Genomic DNA, 20,798 nt, shown 5'->3' with positions numbered 1-20,798 from the left:
CAGGAATGTTACTCCCTTCCTGGTCCCGTTCTGCCTATGTTCGTTTGCCACCGGAGAAGAGGACCTTCGCTCAAGCAAAGTTATCTCCATCGGGGATGTATTTCAATCAACTCTGTGGGATAAAACCAAAATGTGTGCTTAATGGGGGTGATATTTCTTAATCCGTGGCCTCCAGGAGAACTTGAAAGTGAAATCTGAATGTGAATATAATTGTTAATTAAAGGACGACTTCTCAATTTGGACTTTCCAACATAGTTATTATTTCTCTGGTTGTTGTCGTGCAGTCAGCGAAGAATGTCAGTTATGTTTGTCAAACCTGATTTGCAATGAGAAATATGTTGACAGAACTAGATAATTTAGACATCAGAGACTTCAGGAAAAACAACACTATTCATTCTCTTTCCATCCCTTTGGTCCTCTTAGTCTCTGACTTTAAGTTCTGCTGCGTCTGCTAGATCTGTAAATTGGAAGCGAAACCCTTACCCTATTGACGTCAGTAGGAATTTTAGTGCTGAGCTCGATTGGGTCAGCTCTTTGACGCTCAATTCCACCAGTCAAATATTGCTACTGAAGTTCAATTTGAGTTGTTACAGAAGTGCTTATGACTTCATCTCCTTGTCTTGATATATCTGTGCATTTTTTAATTTTCCTTTTATCCTACTCCCCCACAAGTCTCAGGTTCTAGTGTGTGGTTTGTTGTTTTTTCCCACATACAGATAATTCTGTCCCTTTGTTTCTGGTAGTAGTTTTAAAGAATTGCTGTGGAATCCAGTCTGTCCGACTTGAGGGGAAGGCTCGTAATATTTCACTTCAAACGGTTTGGTTTCATGTGTGCCAGATGCTGACTTTCATAGGTGGCATTTTTGCTGGTTCTCCAATTTTACCTTTACTCTGCTTTCTCTCAAAAACTACACAGTAACGACCCTGACATTAAGATAATAGTCGCTGGTAATGTCCAGTCATAATTTATCACTGTGGAATTGCATAGCTTCTCCCATAGTTCTGCTTTCTGAGTTAGGGCCCTGTGATCCATCACATACCTTTCAGAATGGCTGTCATCCCAAAGAGGCTCTGAAGTAGTTCATTTTTAGCCTGAGTTCTGCTGACTGCTGTGCAAATTTGGACTTGGTAGCTGCATCTTAGACCTGAACATTCATCAGAGTTGCATCCTTTTTTGTTTCTGGCCACAAGATCCTCTAAATCCATCTGACTAAAACGCTAAGTACAGTTGAAAAACTGAAACTGTCCTTGCTTTGAGAAGGAGGACTGTTTATTAAAGAGCATGGTGCGTTGCTTGAATGGGGCTCTGAGAAATGTGAAATGACAAGCCACCTGAGCGAGGGTGAAAGTTTAAACAGTCACTTTTCAACCTGGCTGCATCTCTATTTTGGCTCTCGGTTTTTTTCCCCTTATTCTCAGCTGCAGGCTGGAGGTGAGGGAAGAATCATTTGGATGTCTGAAGCTTAGTATTTGTATGCTCATTCAATACACACAGCACAGCAATCAGTTTTACCTCATTTCTGGGATTTTTTGGTGATTCCTAAGGAGCAATTATTGCCCCCATCTTTTCTTAGGAATGATTAAACCTCTGGAAAAAAAAAAAAAAAGACGTAGTTCTTCGGGGTTGTCTTAATACCTTTAAACTGGTGTTCATTCTCTTCTGCTCTTCTTCCTCCACCTCAATTGCGAGCAATTGGGTGGTAGTAATTAACAATCTTAGAGAGAAACATCTGCTAGTACACTTAAGCCAGTCAGTTTGTTTTTCATGAAAGAATGGTATTTCACAATTTTTCCAAGTTAGTATTTTTCCTTTATTGTCTTTCCAATTTCAAATATTGTCCAGACGCATTTTTATAGTGTCTTAAGGTTATAGAAGTGAATACAAGACCATTAATAATGAACAAGAAAAGAGAACATCATAAAGAAAACATATGCAGTATTTCAATTCATGAAACATTCTGTAGGGAACAATGTTTTTGAGAGCATATGGTTATTCCCATGAGAAGCAATAAATATACTTGTATTTTTTTCCCCTCCAGTTGTGGATTCCCACAACAAGGGTAGATTTCTCTGTGTATTCGTCTATGTAGCGCGTTCTCTTTGTCAGGACTTGTTATCTGAGTGGGGAGGTAAATAAGGTTTTTTTGCATAGATGATATATTGGATGTGGACCTATTTCTGATGGCCTAGGCTTTGGAAACACAAGTCTATTAATTCTCCACACTCCTTTGAGATAGCTATCTTGTCTGGTCTGGTTTAATATCATTGGCAGAGCTGAAAGGAAGTTCACATTGTGAATATATCTGAACCTTGGCATGCGGCTCACTGGTGGATCTCTGTTTATAGGCTGCCGCTTTTAACTGTCCCGAGCAGACATTCTCATTTTATTTATAAGTAGGTTCAGCATGTGTTTGTATCCTTCATGAAATTGAGCGGTTGTCAATACTGGAAACTAAGTATAGAAACAAGATACCAAACACTTGTACTTCTCAGACAAAACAGTCATACTCCAGTGTGTATTTTTAAATATTCATTGGGTTTGGATAAGGCACAGGAGGATATACGAACAGACACATTATTTGATCACTGGTAAATATTATTTTAATACCTCCATATTCCCCTTTAAAGTTTCCTCATTTTGATTTCATTTTTTTCTTTGCTGAATGAAACTTGACATCAGGATGAGATCACCAGATTTCCCCATTTCATCTGAGCTCCAAAATGAGTAACTGATTTCAAAGGATAATTCCCCAGAGCAGCAGGGCCAAAGAGTTCTTCAGATCAAAGGTCAGCGAAGCTCAAAGAGGATAATTTCTGGCATACAGTATTTAAACTCTCTCAAGGAGTGTACTGCAAGATGTATCCCCTCCTTTCCCAATAGTTGAACTCTTGTTTTTTGAGAAGACTAATTTGTCAGAGCACATTTTTTCCTCTGTTACATAAATTATACATTAAAGTGAAAGCTTCCTATCTGAACACACAAACTGTACATCCAGAAAGGTTATTAAACAAGCCAGTGGAAGGGCTGTTCCGGAAACCAGAAGGTAACTGGATGCGGTTCCTCTCTGCAGCACTGTGGGCTGGGGAACTCTGGTGCTCCTTTGCACGTGCCGGCAGCTTTCAGCACAGTGCAAGAGTGCGGTGGTGGAAGGGAGAGAATGCTCTGTAAGACACTTCATTTTGGCAGAAAATCCCAACAAAGAGCATTGGGACAGGGAATAGTCACCTTGTGCAGGATCTGCTCCTCAATGCTCTCAGCCTAATGTTGTTTGCCGTGCCAGTGTTGTTTGGGATGCTGTCCCTTGACAGATAAAAGACCACTGTAGAAGTCTTTTGGCCATTATGTACCTTTATACATTGAAAAGTATCTGTGATAACAGAGGTGGATTTTTTTTTTTTCAATTGGTTGTCCACTGTTCCAACAAAGCCAGGGCTCATACCAGCCCAGCTTTCATTTATTTCACATTCCCTAGAGTGAGATTGCGAGGGATTGCAAAAGCCCCTCACGCAAATGTTTCTATCAGCTCAGTTAGAACTGTTCCTGTGAGAAACTCATCACCGGTACCAATGAGCCACTAAAAATCTAGGGGCATATTTAATAGTTATGAAGAACCACTGCCACTGTAACCGTCCTTGTTATGAAGACCCACGTTACCCATTTCTTGTTGATTTTAGAATGAAACAACAAGGCTGGACTAAGGTAGACAACCAAATGTTGTCTTTTTTTTTTTTAATGGGGGTCTTTCTGTGGCCTTAGCTTTGAACTTCCAGGAATACGGAGTCATATTTGTGGACAAAATGAGTATAAAGCAAATGGCCCTTCTTCAGATATGCTTCAAATTTTTGTATTGTAAGTAGTATTTATTTTAATATGTGCCTTCAATATGATAAACACTCTACAAAAACCTCCTAATAAACAGTCCCTACTCATCCTATAACACCAGGTTAAAAGGACAAGGGAAGAAACTGCCATGAAGTGAGCTTTCTCTTCCTTCAGCTGACCTTCCCGCTTAGCTTAGGTTTAGCGTAGAGAATCCTAACATGGCTTGGAGTGGAAATCAAAGTATATCAGTGTGTGAGCATGTGTATAATAAACTCCATGCCTACTTGCATTTGTACAATGCAAATTACATGTGCCTGTTGGGAAGCTGGTGTTAGTATAACATCAAAACTGCAAATAAGTATCAAAGTCAGCAAATTCCAAAGGTTAGGATTTCTACCTCATTCCCCCTTTCTTTCCTGCACATACAGAATCTTTTCTAGTATACCACAGTTTACAAAAAAAACCAAAAAAGGGTAATACAATAGTGTTAAATTTAAACAAAGAAATAAGACTAGAAAATGTGATCTATTGCAGAGTGACAATGTGAATGTTGTGGCAGAAATTTTAGTTTTGGAATTTCTGAGAGTATAAAGCTGTGGTAAGGGTAGAGTTTTTTATTTTAAATTTTTTTTTTAGCTAATTTTTCGATTTTAAATGTTAAAGAAAATGCTGAAAGATGGCTTATATAATATCTTAATTTCTAGCATGTTAGTGACTTGCTTTCCTGGGAGAATGCTTGGGATGCACCTCAGTAGTGCCGAACACCAGGAGACCCAAAGAGTAAACCCAGTTTGAAATGGGTCTTCCTGAACTGGAGGGGATCATGTCTCCTTTTTTGTAAGGAATCTGACTTTACTGAACTGGCACTTACATGAGACCTTACTCACAAAAGCATCCCCAAGAAATGGTTCCTACATAGCATTAGGTTAAAGGCTTTGGGTAAATGCCAAATGCTGCAGTGCAAGAGAAAAAATGCTGACTTTAAGACCCACATTCTCGCAATGTCTTCTATTTTTCGGGGTGTAGGCAGGATTACTGCTATGCCTAATGAAGTATGGGTATAACGTTGGCAGAGGTATGTGGATGTATGAAAAATCATATTGAAAATGTTTGAGGGTAGGGTTAAAAAATCTGTATATTTTCATAATGAATATAGGATTCATTTTCTTAAGATATAGGGTTTCATCATGTGCAAGGCTGAGTGCCTCTGCAGGAGCCAAAGGCACAGCTTTTAAGTTCATAGGCATTTGTCTTTTAATCCACGAGAAGTATATATAGCTTTCTGTTACATATCTGCTATATGTTATGATATGTTGTGATGTATATACGATAGATGTTAATAGTGATGATCTTTATGAGTGCTATTGAATTATGCAAGCGCAAGTGTTTTAACTTGAAACCTAAATAAAATATACTTTTTTATACGTACTTGAAAAAATGCAGCTTAACCTCTTTGGCAGGTAGTTTTACCTTTTTGGGAGGGAGTAGAGTTTGTGTGTATTTGAAGAGGGAAATTGAAAGAGAATGAGGACTTCATTTCAGCTTCATTACTTCATTCAGTGCTGGTGAATGCAATGTGTTTTTGCAATATGTCACGAACTTTCAATATTTTGCAAAATTATTCAACTTATTTACAGTAACAGTTCTGCTGATTTATATTCTCATAATACTGTTTGAACTTCCTGTGACTAGTGATGTTTGTAGGAGAGGCTGTGTACCAAAAGCTGTTGGTAGCTTGTCTGCAGAAATTATCCCAGATGTGTAGTGAACACAAAGGCAAATCAAGTATAATGATCCTCTCATACAAGTTCGCTGAAATCAATTTCACCCTAAATATAAAGACAGATTTGCAAATATGAGACTGCTTTGACATTTCCTTATAAGTGGTTTTTTTTTTTTTTAAATATATTTTTCGCAGTGGCTTTGCCTCCAGAGAAGACAGATGGAGTTTGCAGTGGAGATGAAAAGAAAGCAGAAAAAGAAAGTGACACACGCACAGGTTCCAAGAAGCAGCTGAAATTTGAAGTAAGTTCTCTATTTTTTAAAGTTTCACTGTACTGACATAATTATGGTAGAAAAATAACCTATGGACCAAGTAGTGTCCTCTGATGCATGTGTATAGCTCCTGACGATTGTAATGGGTACAGGAAGGAGCAGAATTGGCACAAGTCAGTGTCTTACTATTGGTGCTCCTTATGAAGTGATTAGTGAGGTTTATTTCCAGGTTTGGAGAGGATCAAATGATGATCATTCCTCTGTAAGACCTGAAATATATGCTAGGAAGAGGCATTTGGTTTAACCCTTTATCTATGATCCTTTCATTAGTAATTTATTACGCCAGCTATCATGTTATCAAATCTTTAGATGGACTTTCATGGACTTTCGTGCACTTGGTTAAATATGCCTAGTGTAAAAGACGTTTGTGGAAGCTCCTTAACCATCGGTCTTCTGTGCCTGGGCCTCCAAAGTGAAATAACCCTGACCTGCTACACGGGAAATCCATCTGATCACATGGCAGGAGGAGAAGGATCCTGGAGGGCAATGAGTCTGATGGCCTATTTCCTTCTAGACTTACAAACATCATAAATCTGCCAGGCGTTGTGTGTAGTCGGCAGGTTTTGTTTATGTAGGGAGTGATTTAATAAATACGAGTATTGAAGCATGCTGTCATCCAGCTAGAGGGTTGTCTGTCTTGGTGAGGAGGAAGATACTCTGGTACCAGCAAGAAACAGCACGAATTTTCATCTCTCTGCACTCCAGCAGACATGGCAAACTTCTGCCTTTCAGTGCTGTCAGCCTGTCACAGTAATGAGCTTTTCGTTCCTCAATTGTTATTTAAAAGACCGTGCAGCCACCTTGCAGCATGGCTCCAGTGTTCGTTTCCTTCTCTAGAGCAGATTTAGTAGTCTGGTATGACTTATTTTTCACTGTTTTAAGGCTGATTAAAAGGAGGGTAGCTCTCCCATAGGCAGTTCAGGTGTTGCTAGGTGCTTGTGTGCCTTCTGGGGGGAGGCGACTTTTCCTGCCTTTTCTTTGTGCGTAGTGGTAACTTTTTTCTAGGCACATTTTATATTCTACCTTGAGTAGCAGACATTTGCAGACAGGAAAGAGATGATAAATTGCAATTAACGATGCCTTGATATTTGAACGTTGGAGGACACCTGTCAACATGGTTGGTGCCAGAGTAGCTGGAACTCTACTGTAGCGGCAAAGCCTGTGTTTGTTCCCGAGTAGTTCTTGGCATGCCATAAAGGTTAGCACTTGGTACTAGGCTCCATGACTAATGCAGGGCAGGTTGCCATGGCTCTTAACTAAGCAGAGCACATCCTCACATAAAGATGTTATGTTAGGCAGTGGAGGACAGGGAAGTATTAATATGTGGCAAGAAACCAAGTATTGATATTTTTTCCCTTGTTCTACAAAGGAACGTTTTCCAGCTACGTCTGCTAGGAGCTAAGAGATTGGTAAACCTTTCAAAGGTATAAAAGAATCAGAAATGCAAGTGTTGAGACAAGAGGTCTAAGTCTGAGGTGGATGTGATTTGGCTTTTAAGGGTGCTGGGAATGTTTATGTAATGCGAGACTGTGTTTCCACAGTAGAGTGTGGGGCAGTTGGCAGCTCTGGACCGGGCTTGTTACAACGGGGAGCAGCCTGCCTTTGAACTCGGCAGGGGACAGGGGCACCGGGAACTGCTGTAGGGAATTGGTTTCAAGTCAGAAGATCAACCAGGTATTTTGAGCCCTATCATACTGAAGCTATTTGGAGCTGTTTATTTTACTTGCGTACAGTGGCTTTCATTTTAATTGCACTGTAACTTTTCTGTTTTGCCTTGTTGTGGCTCTGGATAATTTTGATTGCACAGGTCTTGAGAGAAAGCAAACGATTTGCACCCAGGTGACCGGAGTCAGTCGAAGTGCATCCTTTGTTCTTGACCGAAGTCTTGGGTTTGGTTTGAGAATGTTTTTTCCCTTTAACAAATTGATTCTTTCAGGCTTTCCACAGATCACACTCTCACTAACAAAAGCGTGGTTAAAATAAGGACCAGGCGCTACTCCCAGGTCGTTCTTACCTGCCAGTTCCTAGGCAGGCTCTGTTTCAGGAGCTTCAGTGGCATGATGCTGTACTGCACTAAACTCTGACAACCTTTGGGTATCAAATGTCTGTGTCAAGGACAGGTCTCACTGGTAGGGATTTGTGCCATATGTCCACGTTGTGTTAATGCCTACTGCTGGCACTGGCGTGTACCGCCTCATTCTGTGAGTCTGGTTCTGCTATCTGTCTCTTCCTGAGTTAAGCAGAGTTTTCTTTCTCGCTTTTTAGTGGGAAATTTTATTCTATTTCCAAAGCTTCAGGGAGTAGTTTTCTTGTACCTTTTTGCGTTTTCTACAATGAAACAGAAAGCATCTTGCAGCTTTCCCGAAGCCTAGCCCAAGGGAGTTAGGATTATCATGGGATTGTGATGAGACTCCTTCAGTGTGGTGGACAGAGGCCTCCTCGGGACATATCCTGAAGCCTTCCTCCCGTGATGGAGGGAGGAAGGAAGAAAGCAAGCAGCGTCCTTCAAGAAGACAGAGAGTCTCCTCTGCAAACAGGCCTTTTGCTTTAGGTAATCAGCTGCTCTTTGCATGTTTCTTAGGAATTGCAATGTGATGTGTCTGTAGAGGAAGATAACAGGCAAGAATGGACCTTCACACTGTATGACTTTGATAACAACGGAAGAGTCACACGTGAGGTAAGCAAAGTACAGCTGCCCCTTTGTGCGCAGCGTTTGCTAACAAGAGAAGTGTTTTATAACAGGAACATTTTTCCTTCTATGAAATAGAGGTGTCCTGCCAACTTAAACAGCAGTTTCCACTGGACCCTTCCCTCCTAGAAACAATCCCACCAGTGGTTTACTGTTTTCAGATGTACTGCACCACTTTTTAAGCTGGTTGTTGTTTAATGTCTGGGATTAGACTTTAAAAAATAGTTCTGGCATTTGAGGAGGAAAAACATCTGAAACAACTGAGCAACTAAACACATTGTCAAAATAAACCCCTGCAAATGTATATTGTTCTGGCTTCTATCCTGCTTTTCAGAGTTAAGCTAACCAAATAGCAAGGTTGCTTTCGGACATTCTTTCCAGTAGGACTAACTATACTGTTCAGTTGTTTTCATGAATATTAGGCTGATCTCTGCCTTCTCCCTCCAAGTATAAATAGCATTCATAATACTTGCTGGATGATCATGGTGAATGGCTGTCAAAGAATACCTGTGTGTATTTTTTATTATCAGGATGTCTTCAAGTCATATTTCCTGTGCAAATATGAAGCCAAATAAGAGGATGTATAGATTAGGATACAGTACTTTTTCAGAACTATTGCTGTCCAGGTTGAATGATACTTCTTCTAGGAGAATGTCTTTTACTGAGATTTACTGCAATGTGCTGTCATTGATTTTTTTGTGTGGTGTGTTTAGTGGCTCCCATGCCTTCAGATAATCAGCTGAAAATTGACAGGTTTTGTCTCTCTTGGCTCTTATGCCAGTGCCTGTGAAAATTACTAAGAACTGACTGAAAGGAATAGGGTAAACACTGAAAGTGTAGTGGCCTTAGACACCAAACGAGGGCAGAAATTTTTCCTAGAAGACTGAAGCAAATCTCTTTTGACATTTTTGAACAAATTGCCAAATGTGGTGGTTGTTCAGGGTTTGTAATGTGTATATGAACATCATTACTAGGCTTTTTTTATTGTCTCTACTCTGATAGTGCTTTGACTAGTCAAACGAAATCTGTGCCCCTCATGCAAGAGAATAAGCAGATGAAAAGTTTCAGGCCAAGTGCAGAGTTTCAAATGGGAAGACACAGAGAGAAGGCGAGGAGAAGAGGGGGTGGGGAAGTAGTATTGTATTTGTTAATGTGTGGGGAACAGAGACCAGAAAAACGAAGTAACTTGCCTGAAGTCTCACAGGAACCTAGTGGCAAATTGAACCCAGATCGTTCGAGACCCAAGGCTAAGTCTACATTACAAGATTATCGTGACTCTCAAAGAATAGGGGAAAAACACACAAAACCCAAACCCACATACATGGGTGTCCTTTACATTCAGGCATGGAATTCCCATTAATGTCAGTGGGAGTTCCATGTGCTGAACATAATGAGAATATGCTTTTAAGTATGTATACAATAATTATTTGTGATTATGTGGTACACCAAAGAGCTTAATTTGACTGTACTTAGAGAATATGTTACAGCCAAATTCTACCTCTCCCTGCTACAAGAGCAGCCTGCAGCTTAACTGAAACCAAATCTGTGCGGGGATTGAAAATTATACTACTCTAAGGTCTGGAGGTTGCTATATTCAGGCTTGAACCTGTGCCAAGAAAAATTCTTTTAACCAAGGGACCAAATAGGTTGATAATTTTCAGCTCTTTACATGTGACCAAAGATAGAAACAAATAGTATGCACCATTGCAGAGTTTCCCAGTTATGTACACACTTCTTTTGCAAGCTGTTCAGTGCCATTTGTGTAATCCATCTGGTTGGTTGTCTACTGTTGAATCCGGGTGCAACTTAAGATTTGTTTGTGCAAGAATGACTAAAGATAGCAGCTCATAGATAATCTTGGCCACAAAAGAGGAATTTTGGTCCCTTCATATAACATAGAATTTCGTGTTCTATTAGCCCCTGAGAGACTAACAGTCAACATAGTGGGCTTGATAGTGTCGTTTGTTAAGCAGCTCTGCTCCTGATCCAGCAAAGGACTTAATGATGGTGAACATTAAACGTGTGAATAGTTTCAATTAAAATGAACGGAACACGTGCTTTGAGTTAAAAGTATGTGAAGCACATTGCTGGATCAGGGACAGCAGGGACAGTCTGAGGAAGAGGGCTGATCTCTACCGGTGCCATTCAGTGAGCTGATGAAAATACTTTCAGAACTGGTCAGCTTTTCTAAACAAAGGTCCAGTGTTCTGGTGAGAAAAGCTTAATGTGGACCCTTTCTCCTCTTTGAAAATTTCACTTTAATGTCTCCTGGATTTATAGCCGGATTTAACAGAGAGATGAAATTTCTTAAGTCAGATTTATATCTGTAGACCTTGAGGTGCTTTACAAAAAGAAGTCAGCTTTGTCATTCTTGTTTTTCATGTTGGAAAAGTAAGACACTGGAAAAGGAAGTGACTGGCCTACCCACATCCATTTCATTTGATTCAAAGTCATTGTGTTTAAAACATTGGACTTCATGTCTAGAGACTTTCCAAAAGAGTACACAGTGTTAAATCAACTTTGTAAGAGACATGTAGGTGGGGTGCAATTTTACAAGGGGACTAAATGTTTTTTTCATTAAGATGTTTGAAAATTGTAGATAAGATATGGATTTAGTTCCCGGTTAAAATTTTCCTTGGACTTTACACAATGACAGATCACTGCATGAGCATTCAAATTCCATCTTAGTGAAATTTCTTCTGGATCTTAACATCATCTTCAGAACTTAATACTGCTTTGATTTCCTCCTAGAGTCTGTATGACTTTTTCCGTAGTCCTTATAATTAGAAATTCAGATCTAGTCATGCGTCTTGCAAAGATACACCCATTATGAAAGCATAATTATTGGGATGGCAAATTATAAAATTAGCATTACTTTATGTTATTGAACTACTGCTTTTTCTGTCATAGAAGACAACCGTTTTTCAGTCCTTTTTGGTGTAGTGGGAGATAACTGTTCCTGCTCTACTATGTATATTACAAAACGTGGTTAATAGTGTTTCCCTTCATTCCGTAAGCCATAAGAGGACAATTCATTATGTACTGCAGGCCTTTTTAGAACTGACAGCTGCACTGTAATTATCTTCATGCAGATATTTGTAATCGGACTTGAAACTTGGGTAATTGAACTAATGTGTTTTGATCCATGAGGTTTTATACTGAGCTCTCTGAATGTAATTATACTTCATAAACACTAGCCTTTTTTTTCCCCCAGTCGATTCTGTCTTGGAAAATTGAGTTTCTTTGGTGAGTGACTGCACAGGAATAAGCACACAAGAAAGTTGCTTGTCAGGAGTAAAAAAAGGGAATTTCTTCTAGACTAGTTGTTAAATAAATAGCAAGTGAAACTCCTTTCAGGTTCCAAATAAGGATGATCCAAAAACGTATGTGATCAAACAAAGCTGATGTTGCAATAAAAGCATCCTGCTGTATGTAAAAATCAGACTACAAACAAAGTACAAATAAGACATTTGTACTTTTCTTTTTCTGAGGGGAAGGTAATGAACTGATATTGATGTTTCTCTTCATGCATTTTTAATGCTGAAAATGTTCTTTGTATCTTACATTAAATACCCAATTTTTCCTCTTATGTTTCCTTTTTTTTTTCTTTCCCTTTTTAGTTATTTTTGCTCATATCCTCTGCGATGAGTTAAAAGGTTTGAGGTTATCTCTGTATTCAGAACTCATCATCAAATCTTTGTCTTGGGGAAGGATACTGGTGTTTCTGGGGCTACTGTTTATCAGCCTGACCCTTATCTTGAAATTTACTGGTTTTCCCTGTGTTTGTCAACATTGTATTAACTCATGATATAGAAGCAGCAATGGAACCAACAGACAGAGGTGTAGTGCCTGTCTGTGTCAGAGGGGACGTCATTTCAGCCATTAGATTTGGTGGATTTGTGCCAGAGAGAAATATTAAGAGAAAATATGACTTTCGCTTTTGGTTTTGAGGGAAGCCAAAGACACGTCTCCTAGACAAGTTACGAAGAATCAAACTGAATGTTTTCTTTCAGTGTTATTAAACTCAGTGGGGTTTGGTTTTGTTTGGGTTTTTTTTGTTGGTTTTAGTTTCCTTGGGGTTGTTTTGGGGGGGTGGGGAGGAAGGAGCCATTAGTTCAAATGTCTCATTCTGTTAAATTAATTCCACTGGAAAAGCCTCTTAGTTTCCTTTACAGAATCTGTAGTTTGCTAGCTAGTACTATAATGGTAAGCTATGCTAATACTGGAAAAATAGGGTTGTCCCTGTACCACTAATGTTCCTCAGAAGTAAAAAATTAATACCTGGAATAGGGACTTTCTCAGTCTCATGAGTTCTGTAACGAATGAAGAATACTTTAATGTCATTTGCTCTTGTTCTTTTTGCAGACCCATTAGTTTCCCTGAATGTTCTAAATTCCTGCTAATCTCCTACTGGAGATCTGTAAAGTATTCTGCAGATACGTGTGTTAGTGCAGCATATATGTGTGGCCTTAGCTGTTTGCTTTTTAGTATTTCTAATGCAAGTATTTCCGGCAATCTATTAAAGTTGCTCTTTTTAATATACTTTGTTGTATTAGCTTCTTGATAAAATAGGATGTGAAAAACATGCAGATTAATACTGTAAAATCCTTCAGCCCTGGAAAAAACAACTGTAGTGTTCAATAAGAAAGACACAAATAAATCTGGGTATGGCATGTGCTGGCTGTTTGGATACTACCCAGCAAGCATTTGTTTTCCTCTGTGAGGAAAAATATCATGGGTTTAGTTTTCTTGCTTGATTAAACTATCCATCCCAGCAGAAACTCTGCACACCAGAAGCCCTTTAGAAGTTAGGTAGATTCATGACGCCTACATCCCCTCTAAATATAATCCATTTGCTATAAAGGAGAGAAATATTTTTTTTTTTAATTCTTATTTCTCTTTATCCATTTAATATACGAATTTAAAAATCCACAATGATTTTTAACTAGAAATGGTTTAAAAGTAAATTTCAGTAAAAAAACACAAACAAGTGATATTTTTTGAAAAATGGGAAACACTGAGAAATCTGTTCCTGTATATGTTTCATGTAAAAAACAAGGAAATTTGAGAAATGGGGGATGAAACTTTTTGTACGGGAAGTGCCCAGCAGTCTTAAGCAAAGCAGTTACAAAATCATGTGATTAGTAACAACCATAATCCATTGTGCAGAAAAGGTAGATTCTTTGGTAGGGGGTCTCTGAGACATGCTCTGCTGGTTGGTGTACCAGTAGAGACGAAAATGTAACTAGCTTTGTTCTTGATCTTTGATGCTAAATTTCTTGAGGACAGTGAAATTCACAAGCTGGTGTGTAGAAGGTAAAGCTGTGTCAGTGGTTTTAGGCAGTTCTTTAAGGACTTTAAATGCAGCTAATGTTCAGTGGGACAGCTCTCAAGGGGAACATAAATTGCTTCAGTCTCCTGGTAGGCTACTGGAAGATGAAAATTCTTTTGGCGGTAAATATAGACATAACTATAAAATACACATTTTGTAACATATTTGAATGGTCTAGTGCTACTAATTTGACAAGAAGCCATTACTATATTAGCTGCCCAAAAAGGGCTATGAGAAGGTAGTTTTAGTCACCGTTCAGAACTCGTTGGCGAAGACCATTCCTACCAGATCAGCGCCTCAGAAATTTGTATGTTATAACTGTGAAACAATAACGGGAAAGCAACAGGAGGTTCAGGCTGCCTTGTAGCTGATACCTACTCGGCCATGACCTTGGTAGATGACAGAGTAGCGAGTGACCCAAGCAGACTTGTTTAACAAAATCAGAACTGTCAGTTTGCTAGAATTTCTAACCCCAAATTAGGACCACAAGTAAATGAATCCTGTAATAAAAATGTTGTTGTCAGTGTTTAAAAGATCAGCATAAGCATTAAGCAGTTACTTGTGGATATCCGTAACCTCGATCTTGGTATGTATCCAGTCTGACGACCACGTTCATCCAGTGCCAGAGTGCAAAGCAGTTCAGATTGTTGTGGGGGAAGCTGGCTATTAAACATGCAATGAAATGCACAGGCAGCAGAGCATAAGGCCACAAGGTGTCCTGATACCTCTGTGCAGCCTCTTGGAGCCTGCTTGGAGCCTGGACATTAATTTGGGTTAATTCAGGCTTGTTTGGCTGAGTGATGTAAGTTGTCCTGATGTGATATGCGCGTGCACATATTTCTGACTTGCCAAGTATGTGTCACACAAATGTTGCATCTGGCCTTCCTTGACAGCATTTGGGAGTACTTTTTAAACTGCTGAGTCAAGCGGCTTGTTGAGAAAGACCCGTACAGAACACAAGGGCCAGATTGTATGCCAGTCAGCAAGTTAGACCTCATCATCGGAAAAAACTCATGTAAAAGGACAGTGGGAGTAAAGATTTTTTGTCTTTGCCCATTGAAGTTAAAAAAGACTAGATAATCAGCTTGTACAAACATCTGGTGTAGCTGAAAAAAGGAAGGGGACAGGTCATTGTGAATGAAAGAGTTGATAATAACCTCTTGATAGTAGCCTTGTGTGGAAAGACGCCATGTTGGCTAACCAACGCTCGTTAAGGAATGGATGGGAAAGGCTCCATTCACCAAAGTGCCGAGTGTATGACGCCCCCTTAAGAATAAATATGATGTTCAAGTATTCTGCTGAATGAAAAGGCTTGGCTTATCGAAGTGTAGGATTATAGGACAAGGGTCCTAGAACATAATTTATGGAGGGTGTATAAAGCAACAGATATGTTTTGTTTGTTGGTCTGTTTAGGTTCTTGCTTGGTTAGGTTTTTCTCACAGATGAGATAAAAATTCAGCCCTTTGAGCTGGCTGTCAGGTGTGTCTATTTAGAGGTCTGGCTAAGTTTCATAGTAGAGTGGAAGGAACTATGAGGAGTGAAATGTATTAAAGAGCTGTGAGGTGTCCGCCAGATTGTCACTGAGCAGTCTCTCGCCCATTCAAGCTTTAGACAGTGGTTCTTGTTAAAGAATAGAAAGCAGCTACTGACATGGTAGTAACAGCCCATATATATAGACTCTTGTGGCAATGGTAGGAAAAAATATTTCAGTGGGGAAGTAAATGAGAGACTGCAAATTCTGCTCTTTTAATGAATATATTGTCTTGTACTCACAAGTCTGGAGAAATGCCACTGAATGCAGAAAAGTCAGAGGGTACATGTTAAGACAAAGTCTGGAGCCTCTAGGATTCAGTTATTCATTCTGCCTGTTGAGCTGGAAAATCGTCTACTGTCCTGGCCGTAAGGTCAGCATTTCCCTAAATTCTGTGTGAGTAGAAATTAGTATTTCTGTGTCACCTTTAAAGCTGGTTAGATAATGAGGACTGAGTATATTGAGTACTGAAGTACTGGGATCCATTAAGGTATACTAAGCTTCAAGCTGCCGTTGTTACAGGCATGACCCCCGGGCAAAGGAAAAATTGTAGAGGTTTTGAATTTTTATAGACCTGACTCTTAATCCTCAGAACCAGTTATACTTAACAAAGCATAATTTAGATATTTCCTTTGTGCTCACAGGCATTTGGAAAGAGCGTAGGTACTAGGATAGATCAAGGAATAGGAAGACCAGCATGGAAAAATTCTCAGATATACATTGAATGGGATCTTTATAGCCTGCAGTGATCAGCATGCTTTGGCCTTAGGTTGGTGCCCAAGATCAATTTGGGTGAAATATCTCTGGGGAAAGGCAGCAAGCTAAGAGATCTCCTTTTCATTTGGCAATTTGAGGTAGTACCCTATTTGAGCCTGACTGCATTAGATCAACCTGAGAGACCTTTGAGCATCACCTGCTACCAAACAGCGTTTCTCCTGTTTGAAACAATTGGCTTATTGAATTTGGCTAGTATTCTTTCTGACATAGTCAGACATGTAAGCATTTGTTCACATCCCATTGCCTTCAAGGATGTGTGAAAAATGTCTGCAACAGGCCTGACTGGATAATCTCTGCTGCTCAAAAATACAAATTTAGAACTGGTTTGAATTTTGCAAAATAAGCTAGACCCTAATATGCATATGGTAGAGTGACATTCAGACGTCATTTCCAAACCAGAGGTTTACAGTTCTGTTGCTTCTCTTACTGGTTTTCCTCTAGATAATCAACCATTTAACTATCCTAAAAAAAATCCCCAAGGAGTAGTAGGACTGTAATGTCCAAGTTTATCTTCAGTTGCTGTATTTGTTTTGGTCAAGTGAACTCAATTTCTAGTGCAGTATGGATGGTTATCCCTAGGTTCTGTTGAAGCCAAAGGAAAGAAAAGGCAGAACACAATTTTACTGATGCGCAGTTTGGGAAATCCGAATGCCTTCTGCTTTTATTATTGTTTTGATCTGGTTCACCCCATTTCATAAATCTTATGCCGTTTCATGAGGAAGAATATGGATGTACTTGAATCATTCCCTTCTGTGTCTGTAAGTTATATTTCAGTCTAGAAAGAATGGGGGTTAACAGAAAAGAGAAATGAGTCCTTTCTTGTAAGGCTCTGTGCAAGTTCAGCTCTTTTAAATTCAGTGACTTCTGAGGATATTGCAGCATTTAATAGTCCCAAGTCTAAAATAGTTGTAAGTATCAAAGCTGTAGGTTTCATACCATTTTCACAACAGAGTGTCTTTTTGTGTTTCAATCCAACTATAGGATATTACCAGCTTGCTTCATACCATCTATGAGGTAGTTGATGCATCAGTAAACCATTCTCCTAGTTCCAGCAAAACTCTGCGAGTGAAACTTACTGTGGCACCAGATGGCAGCCAGAAGAAGAAGAGTATCTTGTTAAATCATACTGGTAAGGATGTGTTATCGGCCGTTGGAAAAAATACGAAAAACTCTTAAGAATCCCTTAAAAATCCATCTTTGTACTTTGTTAATACAAATAAATATATACCTAAAGACAAATAATTTTGTGGGTATTTTAAACCCTGTGAACCTGTTTTAAGATCTCAGGTGCGGAATTGCCTACCCTCCTTTCAGTGTCTCTCAAACAAATTAGGGTTCCCTCTCTCGATTGGTTGTTTCCTCTTGGCAGCACTAATAACCCCCATGTTGTATAATTGTCTTTGTGTACTGCAAGGCATATTTAAGGCCTTTTCGACTTGTACCACTTGAACTCTGCTAATATGACAGCGCTCAGTTTGTGTGGAAACAGGTATAGTGGTATAAAATGTTTTTTACAAGTGCATAGCTATCACTGCTGCTGGGTAAGAATAAACAATTAAGCGTAAGTAGCCTTTATGAATCTGTGCATAAAAATTGCACATTTTTCTGTACTGGCAGAGTCTGCCATTATAAAATGCCTTACACTCTGATGGCTTACTCAGCTTATATTCACCCTAGTAATAGTTGTATCAGCATAATTACTTCAGTAGATAAAGTAGTACTAAATTAAAATACTTAAAGGTATTTTTAAAAGTATAAAAGTAATACTTCAGTAGAAAATGTGGGCACCTTATCCAAAAGGAGCGCCTTGTTACCTCAATTTTAATGTATGTCCAGTCAGTCAAATGCAGACATAGACAAATTTACACTGCTGGGGAGCTACGTGCTGCATTAGTACAGTATCAAGCTCCAAACCACCGAGCCCTCCTGAGGGACAAGTATATCAGGGCGAATGTGGCTCCATTTAACCTGCCACATGGCTTGCAGCCTAACCCTGACTAATGTCCTACAGTCAAGGTTATGTCTGCCTAAAATCTGTCGTGTGGACAAAAGCACTTTTGAGAAGGTTACACAAAATGATACATTACATCTTGATCTACTGACAAGAAAAAATATATTTGCAATGTAGCATGTTAGTTATGCCAATCAGCTAGGACAGTAATGTAAGAATAATGTACTTTCTCTTGTTGGCAGATTTGCAGAGTGCCAGGCACAGAGCTGAAAGCAAAGCTAACGAAGAAGTAAGAAGCTCTGAGAAGAAGCAGCGGGCTTCTCTCAGGTAAGGGGAAAGAAACCTGTCTCCTAACAGGCACCGGGTACATCTGAGGAAACCTCAACCGCTGATTTCTTGCCTGCTTCCTTGCTTTATTTTAAAAAATTACTTTAAAATAGACAAATTACAGGATTTTTCACCATGGAACTGTCAGCAGATTCCATGGGTGGATACTTTGTATAATAAAACAAAAACCAAAACCCCAAATCTGTAGCACCCGTTACTCAAATTTTCTTCTTCTGTTGGCTCTTTGGAGGACGTGCAGTGTCATTTTAGATTCCATCTGCAAATACTGTACCTACTAGTGAAGTTTATAGCACGACCTCTTGGCTAAAAGTGTCCTAAAACCTTTTCATCTTCACAGAGCTCCTGCTTTTCTCTGTCCTCCTTCTAGCCCGTCTTTTTCATTGGTCAACTCAGTTAGCTCCAAGCTTTATTAACTCTCTCGTGTTTACCAGGTCATAGCCAGACCTGCTTCTCCTTACCGCCTTTCCTCCTGAAAAAAGCAGTTTTGAGCTAGCACTGGGTACAGTACGTAGCAGAAGGAGGGAAGCAGCAGATGATCGGATTTACAGCAAGTGGTCTACCTAGGCTGTGTCTCTCAGAGTAAGCGACAAGCAAGAGCTTCTAGCACGCTGCCTGCTCTGTGCTCTGTTCTGCTGAGGTGGCTCTGGCTTATAGCAACTGTGTGGTGCCTCCACTCCACTTCCAAAGTGTGTTTGTACATTTGGGAGGGGAAGTAAATTCACCTCTTTTTTACCTCCCAGCGACTTAGCAGAAGGGCTATCTCTGCTGACTCCCACCTGCCAGAAACCATGCTTCCCCACTGCCACATCAGCTTTAGGTCAACTTCTCCCTTACAGAAGTAGTTATTAGGTTGTACCCATGTAGGCATTAGCCTGCTTGCCTAGAACCAATATATTTAATGTAATCTTGCAGGAAAATTGGGATAATTTAATTTAATTTAATTTATCTTTCTTTCTTTTTTTTTTTTTTGCAAGTTTCAGAATACATTTCAACACTTGAAAAAATACTTGTCTGTTGACTTTCAGTGGAATCCAGCCTGTGTGACTCAGAGGGCACCCATGTCCAATAAAGCACAGGCACAGTGGTTTCTTTTATGAGCAGCTGCAGGTACACTTGCAGCCATCTACAGATTAGATAAAAAAAGGTTTTTAGTTCTTCCCTAACAGAACATACAATATTATTTTGGTTGCCAGTCCAGAACAAACCTTTTTACTCTGAAAATGTGTAATCATGTGTATCTGCCTTGGTACTGTGAATTCTACCTACATGATAGATATTACCTGCACTGAACTTCACAGTATGTGATAATAATTTGCAATGTATTTTTCAAGTATTAAAATTTTTTACAGCTAAGAAAAATGTTAATCTTTTGGTCACATGTAGGTGTGCTATTCCTTTTCTGAATTTGGTATTTTACTGGATAGAAAACCAAATCAAAAGCAGGTAATTTTCATGCATTTTAAAGTAGATTAGTTGCTCCAAACAGGTCGTCTTGGTGTAGAAGTTTGATTTGTTTCAGGATTTTATGTTTCGTGCTAAGGCAGATGGAAGTGTTTGCTGAAATGCTAGAGTAATGACACTGAATCATTAGTTGCATTTGTTTCTTCAGCTGCAAAAAAAAAAATAACCTAGTTTTGGCTTTTCTTGGATTTAGGGATATTTGTCCAAATACATGTATTTAGTTTACTAAATTTATCAGGAGAAGGAGCATTCAGTTTTATTAAAAATGACAACAGAACTGTGCCTCCCTTTTTTGGATAGAGTAAAAACGCCTAGTGTGTTATCCCAGTGAATAGATCCCAGTATAACCAAATTTCAGATTAAAAAAGACTAAAATGATGTCTAATCTTCTGTTAGCAACTCTGTACAAAATCTTTTGTCAACTGAAGAATACTGCATGTGAACTAAACAATACGCCGTGATTTTGCTTGCTGGTCTAGATGCGGTGTTCAAGTTCCCCCTGCCCATTAGCAAAGGTTTGCCCTGTGTGAATGTAATGGATGGTTTTTGTTTGATAATCTATTGCGAAAATCCCCTTTCAGTTTGAAGTTCCCCTCCCATCCACCTTGAAGTCCTGGTTTTGCAGATGTAGTGGTTTTGTCAACAGCAGCCATTTCCACTTAAATCCACAGTCATGGAGGCATCAAATATTGGGGTAGAATCCTGGCTCTGCTGCATTTGTCCTTTTCATCCCTTTGGTTAGAGGCTTCCTCAACAGCACAAACCTGTATCTTGAGCTGAGCAGATCAGCACCAGACAGCTGTCAGCATCTGACAGTTTTTGTTGCATCTC

General features: G+C 39.4%; 1 protein-coding gene across 1 annotated transcript in view; it reads left to right on the top strand.

Moving 5' to 3' along the window:
- Positions 1-20,798, top strand: part of NKD1 (naked cuticle homolog 1 (Drosophila)) — a 108,315-nt gene that overhangs the window by 83,317 nt on the left and 4,200 nt on the right. The window contains exons 5-8 of the mRNA XM_009885069.1: positions 5,742-5,848; positions 8,460-8,555; positions 17,189-17,336; positions 18,401-18,485. Of these exons, the coding sequence (XP_009883371.1) occupies positions 5,742-5,848; positions 8,460-8,555; positions 17,189-17,336; positions 18,401-18,485 (436 nt within the window). The remainder of the gene's footprint in view (positions 1-5,741; positions 5,849-8,459; positions 8,556-17,188; positions 17,337-18,400; positions 18,486-20,798) is intronic.

The sequence above is a fragment of the Charadrius vociferus genome, unplaced genomic scaffold (genome assembly GCF_000708025.1).
Source record: "Charadrius vociferus isolate BGI_N301 unplaced genomic scaffold, ASM70802v2 scaffold475, whole genome shotgun sequence".
Taxonomy (NCBI): domain Eukaryota; kingdom Metazoa; phylum Chordata; class Aves; order Charadriiformes; family Charadriidae; genus Charadrius; species Charadrius vociferus.
Note: the sequence above shows the minus strand (reverse complement) of the source record. Positions and strands in the feature narration are given on the sequence as shown.